The 17,016-nt window shown below is 44.3% G+C and overlaps 1 protein-coding gene across 1 annotated transcript in view; it reads left to right on the forward strand.

Moving 5' to 3' along the window:
* The window catches only part of RBKS (ribokinase), a 65,642-nt gene that overhangs the window by 41,979 nt on the left and 6,647 nt on the right, over positions 1–17,016 (forward strand). The window contains exon 7 of the mRNA XM_026046244.1: positions 4,403–4,591. Coding sequence (XP_025902029.1) covers positions 4,403–4,591 — 189 coding nt within the window. The remainder of the gene's footprint in view (positions 1–4,402; positions 4,592–17,016) is intronic.

Raw genomic sequence — 17,016 nt, forward strand, 5'->3', positions numbered from 1 at the left:
AGTAGGAAAGTACTATCCTTGAAATAGAAGTTGCCATCAATTCACAATATATTTTAATTTGAAGTCCAACTTTGTTCTAAAGTATATTTTATCAGCTGTTGGAAACTATGAAAATTTCCCATGCAAAGTCTAAAATGAAAGATGTTACTTTTGGGAGGAGAAGGGAGTGAATAGCTTTAAGCCAATTCATTTCAATCAGTTTTTAATTATTTCAGCCTGATAAGTATTTCTCCCTGTATGAATGTAAAAAATTTGTAATTTGAAACAACTGGAGCTAAGCTGGCTTGTGACCTGACCTTGCAATCACTTGTACATCTTGTATGTCTCAGGACTTCTTTGTGACTCTTGTGTTAGATGTGTTAGAATTAGGGAGATCAATGATTGCTCTGTCATTCTCGAGAGGTCTCCTCAGGAACAAGACAGGTTGCAGCCAACTGGCTTATATTGTTTAGATATTTAAAATTGTTGTATGCAATTCTAGATGGGATAGCTGTAAAACTCATACATTTTCATTATTATTCTTTATTTCTATTCCAGCAGTACTTGGAAATATTTTTCATTTGAAAAGTTGCTGTTGTACTAGATGATGTGTGGACACTAAAGAAAAAAAGAATAGGCTGCAAAGAATAAATATGTCTCGTCATTGCAGTAGTTTGCACATTTTGAGGATCATAGAAGGTAGGACCGGACCTCCAGAGGTCTCCTGCCCCACACGCTGGTGAAGCAGGGGAGTTCGGATCAGCTTCCTCAGGGCTGTGTCCTGAAAGGAAGTTTTGACTCTCAGGATGGAAAGCTCACACCTGCTGCCACCCTCCTAGTGCAGCAGCTTTTCCTAATTTCTAATCAGCATTTCTCACATTCCAACTTTTGCCCATTGTCCTAGTCCTGTCACCACGAGCCTTCAAGAAGAGCCTGGCTCCATCTTCTGTAYATCCACCCATCAAATAGCTGTAGGGCAGCAATTATCATCTCTCCTTGACCTTTTCTTCTTAAGGCTGAACAAACGCAATTCTCTCAGCCTCCCCTTGTATGTCCTGTATCCCCTGACTGTGCCAGGACGCCAAACAAGACCCAGCCTCCAGGCTTGGTCCCCCAAGCCTCAACTAGAGGATCCACTCACAGGAACAGGGTAGTTCCATTCTCGCTTACAGACAGTGTGAACTGACATTGCAGTTGAAAGAAATCAGTTTGTTTGGGGGTTAATTTTAACACAGATCTGCCTTACAGTCCCTTTCATTGCCRGGCCACCCAAGTGTTGTAGCTGTGTTGACAGGAGTAGAGGGGGCAGGACCATTTTTATGTAGGCAGTGATGGGTTTTGTCAGCCTACTGTGGCTAGACCTCTCATCTATAGAGACATCGAGGCTTAACTAAGATTAGGGAGGAGTATGGCCAAGAAACTCCAGAGCAATCACATTTCACATTAGAAGTTTCAGTTAAATTTCTCTTCTACTTGTATAATCAAAATTAAGAAAAATCTGGGTGCATTAGTTAATAGTATCCATCATAAGTTTATTCTGACAAATTTTGAGCAATGTACTCTTGCTTTAATAAGTCCATGTAAATGAGGAGTTCTATGAGACTAGCTGCAGAAAAATATATTTCTCCATTGTAGCTCTTTGATAGAGTATTATGGCAAATATCCACATTGAACTTTTAGGATTGTTATTTAATTTTTTCTTTACATAACCATTAGTTATTTCCTTCAATTGTACCACAGTTTGTTTGTTTTTTAAATAAGATTTTACTGAAGGGAGGAACTTAAAAACTCACCACAGTATTTAACATCAGTTGACATTTACCGCAATCTCTTAATTATTGGCACAGAATCAGTCTGGCTTCTGTTGCTTTTATGGTTCTTCCAGYTTGTTCCAGTGTTTTTTAGTTTTACCATCCTGCTGTAAATGAATTATATGATAGTGGTTTCAAGCAGCCGAAGGTCTAGTTTTATACAAAATAACTCCGTGTATTATTATAAGCAGTGTAGGACATGGATGGCTATCACAGTGAGTACAACATAAATACTAAGCAGACAAATGTGAGTTTCATTATGAAGAATGTTACCATTCTGTGATTGTTTATTTTGAGTTTTGTGGGCTCAATTTCAAGAATACAAACTTTGCAAAATTCAATATTGATACTTTTTATGGAGATTTAAATAATTCATCTACCATGACCATGACATTACAGAAGTGTAAAGACCAGCTAAATAAACCCAAATTAATTTGACTATGCCTCTATCAAAACCAAAGCCACTTTCTCCCTGGAGGCTTTGCAAAATGCCTTGAATGTTTGGAATTATTGCCCACTGTGAAGTAGATTAGAAATTTATTTATCCAGTTTCATTCAAGGATTTGTGTGTGCACTTTCCTAATCTATTTTTATCCTTGTAACATGATGTGCTAGGTSTTCTGAATATAGGAACACATAGTTCCTACTCCAGAGGTCTTCAAATTCACAAAGACTCACAGACTTTGTGAGCACTTGAATATTAGAATAGAATTCAACACTTTTCAATAATATTTATTATCTATCCCTATGCCCTCCAAAGCCATTTTTAGGCTACTGCAAAAAGAWCACACAATCACAGAAGGGTTGAGGTTGGAAGGGACCTCTAGATATATTCAAAAAGTTTTGTAGGGTATTTTTTGAAACAGATTATTTTGCTTGCAAACACTTTTAAACCCTTAGAAAAGCATAAATAGGTTTCATTTGCCTAAATAATTTCTTCTGCAAAAAAAATTTGAGAAGCGTAGTGACATTGCCAAAGGGAAAAATTGGTAGGTTTAGTTGCCTTCTCAGTATCTTAAAATGTACAATATTCTGGCGTGGCATCATTGTKGCTAAAAAAGTAGTTTTTACTTGTATTTGCTCCGGCAGAACTGGGGTTTACGTAGCAAGGCCTCGCCAGAATCTGCCTCACCAGCAGCAGGTCAGCAGCTCTCCAAGCCACTCGTGCATTTCTCTAAGGAGAGACTGCGGAGCCTGGTCCTATGGACACCAAACTGGAAGCTGATGATCACTGCAGTAACACAGGCCCTAATGCCATGTGCTGGGCTAGGCCGGCCCYTCACAGCCTCCGGCGGCTTTGCTGTGCTGGGCCGGGGTGAAACACAGGAAACGGCAGTGGTGAAAAGCGAGGCCTGTGACTCACGGCTGGGGGCGGTTTGCTCGGGGATGGCTGTAGTAGTTCCTGTCCCCAGCCGTCYGCTTCGCTACGGGGATGGCCCTTACTCCATGGAGCAGTGGCTGAAGTGCTGCAGTAGTTCATAGGCCGCTGTATCGAGGAGGAGTAGTGCGCAGGTTCCAAGTGTCTGTAAGACACGCAAAGGTAATTTGAAATACTACAGCAGCTCTTCGCCAAGGAGTCCAGCTGTCTGTGCAGACAAGGTCAGGATGCTGGCACAAGGAATCCAGAGTAACCTTTCGACTGGAAACAAGCCCTGAGATTGTGGAAGTTATGTCCAGTAATAGCTGAAAATACTGCAAGGTGCATTTTCTTTCCAGGATGCAGCAACCTTGTAGGGTAGGATAGAGCAGGACTTCCCTCTTCTAAAACAAGCAGGGCAAGATGTAGTAAAGACAGCAATGTATCCTTACTTCTACTTGGAATTGAAGGCATACTTTAGTAGGAAGCAGCAGTACTTCCTGATAGAGCGCATCAAATACAATTTATTTTCTCTTCCCTTTCTTCCTATTCCACTCTTGTCATCCCTTTCTGCCCACTCTCCAACAACAACAGCAACAAAGTGCGTAGCATTGACAAATATTGTGCCAGCAAATATATGAAGTGGGGAAAAGGTTGTTTGATTCTGGAGTCTTCACTGCAAATTTTGGGGAAATTTACTGATAACATATTTTGAAGTAAACATACAGTGGTCAAAGCGAGCAATGCTAGATTGTACCATTGTTAGAGAGATTTTTCCCTAGTAATTCCTCACTAGCTGARCCCTGAGAATATAAAAGCTTCTCACTTAGCAGTAGATATCACTCAAGAATACTGACCAAGTTGCCATGTACCATTTTTCACATCAGACCACAAAATACTTTTGGCAAGGGCCACGGCGCTGTCTTCACTGCACATGTGAAGGAACCGAGGCACATGAGCGAAACATGATTTGTCTAAAGGTTGTGAGCCAGGCATGTTGTGGAAGCTGGAACAGACCCCGGGCCTCCTGCGGCTCCACCACTAGTTTGCTCTCCATTAGTGTGCAGTGCCTGAAGTGCATGCTGATTTCAAGCACAGAGCAAAGCCTAGTTGAATATCACTGTAGGAAGTGGCTTCAGGATCATCCTACAATATGCATATTAGGAAGATATTAAATACTGTCTTGAAATGCAACTGTTGTCCAAAAATGAATACTATCAAATTATGCTTTTCATTTGTGTGGGTTATTTTCCAGGCAGAAATTTTAACGGGCATCCCAGTTGGCAACCTTGAAGATGCTCAAAAGGTGGGACGCCTGCTGTTAGAAAGAGGGTGTAAGCTCGTAATCGTTACTCTTGGAGCAGAAGGCTGCATGATGATATCAGTAGAAGAACCTATTCCAAAGCACGTTCCTGCTGGGAAGGTCATGGCTGTGGACACTACGGTACGTTTTTGTGGTTTAACTGTCTTGCTTTGGAAAAGACTACTTAAGCACTAAGGGAAAGCAGTGAGTAATCAGCCAAATCTTCGGGCACTAGTACAAAGGCTAATTTATGATGTGAAATAGATATCTTGCTCCCAGCCTCTTTTATATTAAATATCATTTCATTTGAATTGCACAGGTATATTGTCGGCATGCTAGAATTATTTTAAATACTGATAGTATCTTTGTGTTCTTTATTTACTGAAGTCAGTACCTGTCTCTTTCTCACTGAAATGTGTGGTGCCAGTCGCTTGAGCTGCAGCTCTGTTTTTTCACCTTTACCCCCTCGTGCAGTTTATCACCTCCGTAACTTGAATGCTATGGGAGAGAGGAGATACTTACTCCCCTCRTAGTCTGAAGGTGAGTGGTTGGCAGTTCTGACACAAGCTTGAGCTGCTTTCCCTGCCAAATCCTTTACCAAATCTAGTGTAAGGTACAGTGAAGAGGTAATTTTTACAGAATATAAAGGAGGAAAAAAAAAATCTGCTGCTTTGTGACTTAATTATTTTATGATGGTAAATAAGGAATACTTGCTCAGAGACGTTTTCATCTTTGCCATTTTTAGGGGTTTTTTTACTGCTTACTCTAAATTAAATTCAGAAAGCTTTCTCTAACCGCTAAACTGCTAGATACAATGTTCCTAAGGAAAAAAAAAAAAAAAAAAAAAAGAAGAAAAAGAAATCGGGAAAGGCAATAGTTAATATAGCCTTGCTAAGAAAACCTTACCACATTGCACATATGGGGCTATTTTGTGTTCCTAGTATTATCTGACATAAATCCAAAATGATTCCAGTGGAGTTGCTGAGAGCGGAGCAGGTCACGTTGTATGTACTAACTATACATTTAAATGCCTGTTATAATMACGTCATATTACATATGTTCTGTTACAATAATTCATTAAGATCCCGGAGATTTTACCATCTGGTGCATTCCATATCTGAATTGTATTAATAATGATCAGTCCTTCTAACATGTTTTTATCCATGGACCTTGTACTGCTTTACAAAGGAAAGTAACTGCTTGCAAGATGAGGAAAGGGAGGCTCTGGGGACTGAAATGATCTAGCTGAGTAGCCTCCAGCAGTGGGGCTAGGAGTAAAGTCACCTCGCATAAAAAACACAGGATCAGTAACAGATTTGCACTGTGATATGCTGATACTATGGAAGGCTTTGTTTCACTTTTAGGTTTAATCCCTCTCAATTTAACTCTGAACAAGGCAGAGTTAAAGGCAGAGTTGGCCTTAGTTTTCCTCTTTTGCCCTCTTCGCCATTTAGAAGTTGGGCCTTGAGTTAGGGTTGATTTGGGGATGTCCTAAAGCTGAGCTTAAAGAAGGCCCCACTGGACTGTCCTACACTCAGCAGGGCAGAACAGCCACTGAGCCTCAAACACTCAACRTTAACCCCAGAGGCAGAAGGGCCAAGAGAGGGAAAGGCAGAGCTCCCAAACCAGCCTTGATGCCAGCCCAGAAGCAGGATTTATTAGCTTGGCAGCAACACCCTGTGAACCTGGCTGTATTGCTGCTTGCCCTGGGTTGGTAAATCCACCATTGCTGTCAAATTTTACTGGTAGAATTTTCCCTTTTACTGTACATCACACAGAAGTGATGAAGAAGAAACATGTGTGAACTGCTTCTTCAAAAGAAGCATAAAATTCCTGCCAGATCAGCTATTGTTTGATTTATTAAGATATTTGCTGCTGTTGGAATAAAACAGCAATACCAAAACCACACTATGGCTGAAAAGTGTTTTTTATCTATTGCCTAATAGTTCAGAGTTTCATGACTTTACTAATTTAACCCTCTTAAAAAAAAAAAAAAAAAAAAAAACAGGAAAGAAAAGAAAAAGCAGTTTCTTTGAGTTTATTGAATCCTTGCCCTGCCTCCTTGTGGCCAGCAGGCTATTGGCTTTCATATAGCAGAGGATTTTCACAGTTAATTTTGTTAATCTGCTTAAATGACAGCGGGTTGTTTTCAGTAAACCAGCTGTGCTCAGTTACTCTTGCAGACTGAATGAAAAAAGATGTGTTGACCTTCCGTTACAAAAGATTTAGAGTAGTTAGACTGATTATCACTTTGCTTGAAAGCGAGTGGCTTTCAAGCAAGCCTTCTAAACACCAGTCAAAATAATGGGAAGTTTTATTGGAAAAGTAAGTACTAAAAGTTATAGTAGGACACTTTATTCAAATTCATATCTGCAGTGGATCCTCCCCCCAAAGGGATAAACTTAAGTTGTGGCAGCTTAGCAAGTAGCCACCCATAAGCAGAATAGTCTAAGTTGYTCACATGCATGCTCCTAGACTATCATTAAATACAAAATAAAAATTGCTGCCTTAAACTCTCCTCTTACTTCARCTAAGAGCACACATAATTTGAGGGAGCCAGCAGTATATTTTAAGCTGCAGTAGCAATCACGTTGGAGCATGTGTCCATATCCTTAACAGGGATCGTTGGGATCTGCAGAGAGTTAAATGGTGTGTACAGCCCATCATAGGATTTGCAGACTACTACAGTGACATATTAGTCTGTATTAAAATGGAGTTTGCAGTCTAGAAGCTACACATGTAAGATACAAAATGAGCCTCAACAGCTTTCTGCACTGCAGAAATTTCCCCTCTCTGCCCTCCAGGCCATTTCCACTGTGAACCACAACTGGGAAGAAAATTGGTGAAAAAATAACTGGATAGATACAGCCACAAAGAATGACGTGTTCCCTGTCCCATTCCCAGTCTTCATAGATTCATCAGAGAGATGAAGGATCAACAGCACATAGAGTCTGAATTTTCCCCCTAGCCCCCGGGATAGTTAATCCAAGAGTGTTTGGGAAAAGCTGGCTCTATCTCCCATTCTGTGGTGGGACATGCATCTTCAAGATTGAACATCTGGCATTTTCCACCCACACTACATCAATACTATAAAGAAAGAAAGAAAAAAAGCTTGCTGTTTTTTTTAGTGCTAATTATCTTAATGTGGGTTTACTAATGTATGCAGCGCTTCCCGTGACTGTTAGCAGAGCTCTCCTTACACAGTCTGAAACATGTTGAGCATGACTAGTCGCTCAGAAGGAAGTTTTGCAAGACATGATATTGTAAAGCTGAAACATCTGTTTCTCCCGTTACAGCTAAATAATGCAACAAGCTTCTATAAGAAGATAAACTTTCCCTTCATTCGCCTTCATTCTGGTTTCTGTATGCAAATTTTGAATAACATTTAAAATGGATGAAAAGTAATTGAGAACTAATCCTGAAATCTTCTGTATGAAACAAAGCAGTATCTGATTAAGCCCAGTAGTTGTAGCGCTTTGTATTTTAAACATACTACTTACATAAGAGGTTTCTGATACATGTAAAATAAAATTAGAGAGATAATAATAAAAAGCTAGGGGATATATTATGATCTGTTTTGACTATGGTAAATAGTTGGTTTTAGATCTCTCTGACTCTATATTTTTAAGTGTATGCATTCACTTTATTTTTAGTGGAGCCCAACTGCGCTGTACTTGAGGCCCCTTCCTGAGGCGAAGCGGCCGCTCCAGGCGGATGCTCCAGGCGCCTGGTCGCGCCGGATCGGGGCGGCCGCCGCCGCGTGAGGCCCAGCAGGCCGGGAGTGCAGCCTGCGCGTGGGGAAGGCCCCGCTCCATCCCTCCTCCTGGAGGAGCCGCTCTGCGCTGCTCCCGGTGCCCCCGGCCTCCCGCCGGGCTCCTGACAGTCACGCACGGCGTAATTTACAGCGCTGTTTACATCTATTTACATTTACTAATTATCTTCCATTGAAACTGCCAAGGAGAATTTGTCAGATGAATGTAATTACCCGAAGCTGGAATGTGGCCAGCAGTGAGATTAGTTCCCTTCCATTTTGAAAGGGAAAAAAAAAAGAACCCTCCATGGGAGCTCACAGAGCGGGGTCCTCGAGCGGCCGCCAGGGCGGGTGTCACGTCATGGCACAGCCGAGGTGCCGGCGTGCGGGACCTCGCGCTAGGCGCCCATTGCCCCTCTGCGTGGGGCCGAGCCCCGCGTGCCTCTCTGCGCTGCCTCCCTGCGGGAGCAGCCGGCCAGGGCTGTGCGCAACGCGCAACCCGGCTCTGCTTTTTGCTCTGCTTCTACTGGTTGAGGACAGGTCTTTTGTTGAGGAGTCGGGTAGGAGGGTTGGAGCAGGCAGCAACACCGGCTGTGCGTGGGCTGTAGTGGAAAACAGTACCCTTCGACTACACAAGGTCGCTGTCCACTGCCACGCCACCAGCTCCGGCACAGAGATCGCTCCGGGGTCAGCGGCTGTAACCGCGGGTTCACTCGGGCTCCCGGGTTGGATCAAGAGGCTGAGTAACATCCCTGTATGCGCCTGGACCATTTAGGCTGACTATCCAACTCCCACACCTCTTGGCCTTCCAAGGTTACACAAATAGGAGTTGCGTGCCCCAAAATCCTGCATGTGCTCACCCCGAATCAGGCAGTTCAGAATCCACATAGCACTCGAGCACACACTGTTTAGATACAAATTTGGAATCATTTTTCGCAGCGGTGCCTTTAGTAATCACAGGAAATCCATGTTGTCTCTTTCAGATCTCACGGGAAACTCAGCATGTTTAACTGCACAGTATTCCTGTGACTGCAACCATTAAATTTCCCAGAGTATTTCTGGTATTACCAGCAGTTTCCTTGTCTTACCTGTGCCTTTCCAATGCACAGTATGCACAGCCYGCTGGCAACAGCGGAGGAGGTTGAGGTGACATGCTTACAAACAGGAATCTTATTTATGAGACATGATAAAATTCAGAATGTAATCTACTCAGTTATGCCTGAAATTTGACACAAGTGGATAATTTATTCTATATAGTCCTTCTCTGTACTCCGTTCTCAGAGACGGATGATACAGGCTGTTTGTCATAATCATAAATGCTGCTATTCTTCTTTCATGTCAGATGTGCAAGAGGAAGGCTCATTGCTACTGTATGAATTTGTCATCAAATGTTTTATGTTCAGATCCTATTAGGTTTCTCTCTGATTTCTTGTTACAATATATTAAGTCTGGCTCTTTTGCTATGGGAAAGAATTAAAGAGGCTGTTTTTAAACAGGAAAATGCTCGCTGAACAGCTTTGTATTGAACTCTGAAGATGTTATACAATCATCATTTTAGAAAGCCTGATATAAGGGCATAGCTATATAATTTTAGATATGTCACAGTATTCAGGCCTGTACAGTAATTGTGGTCTAAAGAAGGCAGTGTGGTTTAGTCATTTGGACAAAGAACTGAGTAAGATTTCCATGGCTCTGCCAAAGACTTGCTGTAAATCCTTGGAAGAGTTACTTGTCCTCTTTGTATCCCAATTTATCTATCCATAAATTGGAGCTGCTATTAATGTATTGCATGTAACCATGAGAAGTCTGTTAGAGACCAGAGCAGAACCTGGGAGGCCCTTTTCCCAGGCTTGTCACATAACCTCAGGCCTGTTGTGCTTCTTTGGGGGCTTTACAAACTCATTGAGGTTCTTTTGCTTGAAGTGGAGAGGTCTTGTCTGTGAAAATATGGTTTACACTAACATTTCCAGTCTTAGCTGTACCTTCTGGTCTGGTCTGGAGAAGCCCGAGCCAGAGGAGTGAAGTGGACACTGAAATAAAGCCTTAGAATATAAATAAATCCAAAACAGTCCTCCTAATAACAGCAATTCTTTGTCTCCTGACWTTGTGGCATAACGTCTGAGGCTCAAGGGGATATAAATACAACACTCTGTGCAATGACTAATTACTCAAAATTCTGTGCATCAGCAGAAGTGGGACTTGTGGTTGACTCTAATATTATCAAATGCCTTTGCTATTTAATAATCTTGTAGCCATATATTATTTAGCATGCTGTTTGCACAAAGAACAGTGATTTTATTTCAGCTATCTCTCAACAAAGTAAAAATGCAGCTGGTAGTAAATGAAGCATTTGGCAGACAATGTGTCTGATGTACAGTTCTGCAACTTGCTAAGGAGAGAAGAACAGGGTTGGGTGTTTAACCTTTTCCTCCCCCAAAACTCGGGAGGGTGAAGGAGGAAAGTGACCACAAAGGGCAAGGGCTAATTTTTTCTTATTTCTTCATCTTTTTCATTTTGTTTTTCTTTCCCTTTCAGGGAAGGAGAAAAAGTTACTATCGGGCAAACAACTTATCTATCAGTGGGATTTATTCACACACCAACACAGAGTAATTATGCCCTGAGCCCCCACTAATATCCCACAAACCAGCAGCATAATAGCTTCCTTTCTTTAACTTGCAACCAAAATAGGTTAATAAATAAGTTTAGTTCCAGTCATAGCCCACTTTCTGACTTAGCCTTCTGCATTCCCTCATTTACAAATATGGAATCCATTGAATTTTGGAACAAAGGAACCATGAGGTATAAATTGATCTGCCAGACACTCCAATCAGCAATCTGCACTGTAAATCTATTTAAAGATGCATCTATTATGTTCTGGAGTTCAGCTGAACTGTGAAAGGGCACATGACTGAAATCACTACATTTGAGTTGACTCACAGTTAAGTGGAGCTGGGAATTGCTTGGCTCATCACAAGTTACTTTTTTTCTTTCTCTCATTCAGGCCTTCTAAACACTCTTMAGTTTGTGAAGACTTGGTTGGTGGCCTAAGTATATGTAGGTAACCAGTGATGAGAGGAATTGCAAATGTTTTGTATCCCTTTGCATTGGCTGTCAAATGAGAGGGGATGGAAAGGAGGGCTATTGCTGCTGCAGACCAGATGCTCCCTTTCATCACCTTGAGAATAGAAAACTTCATTATCCCCATTTTACGGATCGGGAGAATGGAACAAAACATGTGAGCAACTGGTTGCTCTAAAGCACTGGTCAAAAACCGCCCTGCTGCACGATCCATAGGCAGCTGGTGTGATATGGCCAAACTTGAAGCACRGGCCCATACTGCCCCATGCTGCTCTCCTAACTACCAGGCAACATTGTCCTGGGAGGGAGGACTAGGTTTATCTGCCTAGTAACTGTCTATTTTAATCTGTAAGAACAAACAATGTAAACAAAACGAGCAAACAGGAGCGAGCCTGTACGGCACAATTTGCAGCCTTGTTTTCCAGTGGAAGATTCCACAGACCACCCAGGCTTTGCTCTCGTCCTTTGCTCAACCACGGAGCATCTAATTAAATCCCTCTCCGTTCCTGACTCTAAGTGGAAGAGTGCTTGCAGTCCTGCACAGTTTCCTTCCAGATGGAAATGCATAATTTAACAGAGATGCAGCTGACAGGGAGAAGTGGGCCCAAAGCAGTATTAGCATTTGCCACAAATTGTGTTAAATTACAAGGGGACACTTAATAAACACATGGAAGAGAAAATAAGAGTAGAAACAATATTTAGTTTTCTGAGGTTCTTCTAGGGTTTCAGAGTGCCAGGCAACACAAACCTCACAGTAACATTGAATTTCTTCCTAAGTTACTTGAGGATACCGAGAATTATTTGGTTGTGTTGCCAAGGTACACACTGTCAGCACCAGAGTATGGCATGTAGTCCTGTCTCCTCCCACAGCCTTGTTCAGTATATATGTATGCACATACATAAAGTTGCCGAGCACTTTACATTATTGAATATGTTTGTTCTCATGACACAAGGTGAGGTACTGTTCTTACCTATCTTTTGTAGATGGGGCTTGGCTTGTGCTCTGCTGGTCATGTGCAACCTGTGGAAGGTGGGCCTGCTTCCCTTGATAAAATCAGGACTATTTCTCTGTGCTTCTCTTCAAAAACAGCTAGAACTGGAGGAAAAAATGTTGTTGGGATGTCAGCTGTGACCACGTAGGGCCATCACAGATGTCCACTAAAATGAGAAGGTGCCCAGTAGTGTAGGAGCTGCTTTGCATCACATGTTTCTTGGAGAGGCTGAGAGAGATTGTTCATCATCCTATGAAGACGGGGGCTTTGGCTCTGCTACTGCTATACTGGGAAGTTTTCCAGTTTGGAAGCTAACGCACTGGTGAGTCTGGGCRAAAGGAGCAGGGATGTTGGCAGCATTTCTTTGGTGTGAGGCCAGAGCGGGAGAAGACTGCAGCAGCAAAGTTGCGGGCCTGTGACCGTGTCCCTGTGACTKGATCTTGGCAAGCTGAGTTCAGCAGTATCCCGAAGTTGTCCAATTCAGCAGTATCCCAAAGATATCCGTGTGCCATCGCACTTCTGGGGTGGCCAAGGGACTGACACATTTATAAAGGTTGAAAACAGAGTATGGTTGACTGGGCTTRCAGCGGCAGAATGTGCCGCATCCCTCATTGTGAGCTGTGCTCCTCTCTTCTCTTTATGGTGAGCCCAACACAGAGGCTCTGCAAAGAGGCTGGTTTGGGTCAAATTCTGCCCTGGACTTGCAGCTCACACTGTGTTCAGAGCAGATCCTGCACCCTCAGCTCCTGCACACAAGAGTTATAGTGGGCCAGGGCACTCTGAGATACCTGGTGTGCACAAACTGGGGAGAGGAGGRAAGACCAGCGGTTGTGGCCATGCTTACCAGCTAAATTCCTGCAGTTAAAAATTACTATTAGAAGCTTGTGCTTCTGGCACGTCATGAGCATCACCTTCCCAAGTGCCTTTTTCTGGACCGAGCAGTAGGAAGTTGAAAATGAGATCCACTATGTAATAGTGCAGAGTCATCTTGGCCAAACTACTCACCCTTTTTTCAGTTCTGGAATTTATGATTAGCCTAATAAAAGCTTCCTTTTCCTCTCTGAAGGTAGTTTCTGCAGAACCAGGTACCATCCAAGTTATCATACTTCTAACTATGTTCTAACCTGTTCTTTTCCTTGCTTCCGTTCACATCAGTTCTGATTATGGTAAGGGAGAAATCAGTCTGGCTTCAGGGCCCTTTGCCTGCTTCAGTTACACAGAAATGCCAATTGCAATAATGTTGGTAGAGACTTAGTACCTGATTTCTCCCAACAGAGTGTTCACTGGTAAATAATCTTGGTCTCTTCGGAAACCAGGCAGGTTTGTGCTGGTTGGTGATATTGCATAATTAGGTTTTCAAAAGTACAAGAACAGAGAAATGAGAATAATGGGGAAATCAGGCTTCTTGCTTTTGCAAAATCTAACCACAGAAAACGCCAGAAGTTTTATTTTTTATCAAAAATCAGAGAGTTAATCCCTCTTAGCTCCCTAGACAAAAAAATATTTTATAGCCCTCGCTAGCTAAATGAAAGGAAGCTAGAAACTTAAATTTTAGTAAGCATAGTAATAACCTATGAGAATGAGAGTGTAAGGAAGAGATTTTAGTGGAAGATGCTGATGTTGTCACTTTTCTATTTTGTTTTTCCTACCTGTGTGTAGATATAAAATCAGCTGTTCCAGAAAAACTTAACTGTGCAAAAGCAGATTCCCAGATGCTGATAGTGATGTTGTCAATTGCCCAAATGACTAAAGGAGATATTATTTTTATTCATTTGAGATCACGAATAGACAGAGAAATACAGAGAAAAGAGAAGTGTCTGGAAGCTGGTGCCTCGTTCGTCTGCCTGTGATTTTGTTACTGAGCGATGCTCCCTGTGCAGATGCCCTGTTTGGGAATCCTGCAGGGGATGTGCTTTGGTCAGGGGGTTTTGTGCTGGGCGCTGCTCAGGGAGCAGATCCCTGTTCTCCAGCGTGTCCTGGTCGCTGCCCTCAGCKCTCGTGCCCTGCAGGTTGAGGCTGCAGCCTGGCCGGGTCAGAGGACCCGTATTCCCGAACGGAGCAGAGCTCCTGCCTCCGAGCTCACGTGTTGCTGAACCAAGAGGGGATTCGGCCACAGCACTCGTCAAAAGCGTTACATGAACTCAGCAGGAGGGAGAAACGCAGACAGAGGAACAGGCTAGACTAAGCTCAGACAGAAAAAAAGAAAGCCAGGTTTTTATTTATWTTTTTTTTCCAGGATATGTAGTTCGGAGGTAGGCGGGAGCAGTGGCCGGCCAGCAAAGGCTGCATACTGTGGTTTTGAGAGAGGCATTTGAGCATATGSAGCTTTCTTGAAAAACAAAAAGGAGAAAAAAGGTTTTTTTGATCAGTTCCAGGCTAGATGGCGGTTGTGTCATTCCGAGTGCATCCCACCAGATTACACGGGATCATTAAGAGCCTTTTGGCATTTTCAGTTTGAGAGAGAAAACAGAACCAAAAAATAAACGCACGTGGTACCCAAGTCACTGTGAAGCAATTCCCGCTTCCGTCCTGGCTGTGAGGGTTGGGGTTCCCACCGCCGTGTGAGCCCTGGCGCGATCCCTGGTGACACGGCACGGCCCGTTCCCCACCGTTCACTAGGGAGCTTGGCTCTGGTGGGAGAAACCCGGAGCAAACATCAGCCGAGCGCGGCGGGAGCGGCGGGACGTGGCCTGGGCAGGGCTGGCCGCGGCTCTGGCTTCGCCTGTTCATTAAATGGAATCTGGGAATCARCACGTAAAGCGTGAGCCTTGCGAGGGAGACGTCAGGAGCTGGCGCRAGTGTGACCTGAGTAACGAGGGGAGTGAGGTGCTGCTCGAGGAAGTGAGATAAGAGACGCCCGTGATTAGGGCGGGAGAGAAGCTGCGTGCGCTCCAGGTGGATAAACCAGTCTGAGGAGCGCAGCTCGGCTTCATCCTGGGAAGCTGCTGTATTTGGGGCTCTGCTTCCAAGCTCTCCCCACTTTGGGAAGGTTGCAGGCAGCTCCCGTGGCATTTCCAGCTGAAACCCGTGGCCTTTCTGTGAGCTCAGCCGCCTGGGCRCCTCCCTGGCGCTGGAGGACACGGATCCTGGTGTGTGCTGCTCTTTGCAGGGGGCCACGGGCAGATCTCCGTTGAGCTGCAGTGCCGGGAGAGTTGCCCAGGGCTGCGCTTCCCGTGTCCTCTGTGTTGCCTACCTGTGCTTCACAGAAAAGAAGCTTTTGGAGGCGGGTTCCGCTGCTGCGCTTGAGTTGCCCTGATGGGTATAAAATAAGTCATGGATCATAGCTCAGGTGTGAAGGCAAGGAAGATGCAGATGCCAAGGCCAAAATTGATTTTAACCTATTTACACCAAAATATATCCTGAAATATTCCTTTCAAAAATACCTCAGTCGCTCTGGTAGCACGGTGGTGCTGAGTTGTTTGGTTGCTGAGAGCGTCGTAGGGTCAGCCGGATGGACCCCCTGTTCCAGAGCAGAGCTCGGAATTACTTCATTGTGTAATGAAGAACTCTGTCCCTCTCATTAATGCTCTCTGCAGTTGAAGGGAGTTTATGTGGGCATCGACACACTGACTCGTTCTGATGATTCAGAACACGGAGTGCTCCCGGTGGGTGAAAACCTTGCCGGCGTTCCGGATTTAGCCTGCAACACAGGTAGAAGAACTTGGGAGGTGTTCAACAGTTTCCAGGTTCCTCCTCCTCTTTTTTTGTGCGTGTTTTTTTTTTTTTTTTGTCTCTTCTCYGGTGTTTTGGGGTGCCCAAGTTGTGCCTCATTTTCAGAAGATCAGGGATGCCTGTTGAAGTCCATGCAAGAGCAGGACGTCTGCACTGAGCCCGGGGGTGGCTCGGAGTGGGTATTTCCCAAATTCTTGGTCTCCAATTCATTTCCTGTAAGGGGAAAGGAGAGCAGTACTGCCCACCTTCGGAACAGATGCTATATAAGGGCTTTGTGAATGTAAGTCAGGACTGTGTTCCAGAGCGTTACCAGATCTCGGGACACTTTCTGCTGTGCTTTTTAGATGACACACAAACTAAAAACTTCAGAGTTATGAATGTTGTATCCTTTATTTCCAACATTCACCACAAAGCCAATTGCTTTCCAGGGGGATTCATTCCTCTGTAATGTTCGTGTCTGATCTTTTTAGAATCGGTGAATAACTTTACGTAGTAGTAGGATGTTTCAAAAGGGAAAGAAAATGCATGCAGGAGACCTCGCATCGGGATTAATCCCTCAGGAATGCAGGGGGCTAACGGTCGGGCTGATTAATCACTGTTAATGATCCATGGGGAAATCTGTCAGGAAGTGGGCAGGGATTCCTGGCGGCTGATGCGCAGCGCCGGGCGGTTGCAGTGCCTCGGTTGGGATGTCTCCTGTCCAAGGGGCCGCGGTGGGAACAGGAGGCACCTCTGGCCATAGGGAGAGAATCAGGACGGGTGGGCAGGTGAGCGAGGAATGACCCCTGYGTGGCTGCGTGAGCAGGAAGGGCTGGGATTGCCCCTTCCCTGGCTCCCCAGCGCAGCCGCTGGAGCACCCGGAGCAGGGAAGCGTGGAACAGGGAAGCAGTCCCGTCCGGCCTCGCGGTGACAGGGAGCAGCCGGCTGCCCCTGCGAGCCGGGAGCCGGCGCATGGGGCTCGGGTGCACAGCCCAGCTGCGGAATCGGCCCGTGTTGAAACCAGCCCCGGCCTCGCCCTCGTCGTCCGTGTTGAGGCTGAAGGCTCCTACGGAGCTGCCCTTGGTGCCAGGCAG

Source organism: Nothoprocta perdicaria, unplaced genomic scaffold, assembly GCF_003342845.1.
Source record: "Nothoprocta perdicaria isolate Ctin4 unplaced genomic scaffold, notPer1 scaffold_43, whole genome shotgun sequence".
NCBI classification, from domain to species: domain Eukaryota; kingdom Metazoa; phylum Chordata; class Aves; order Tinamiformes; family Tinamidae; genus Nothoprocta; species Nothoprocta perdicaria.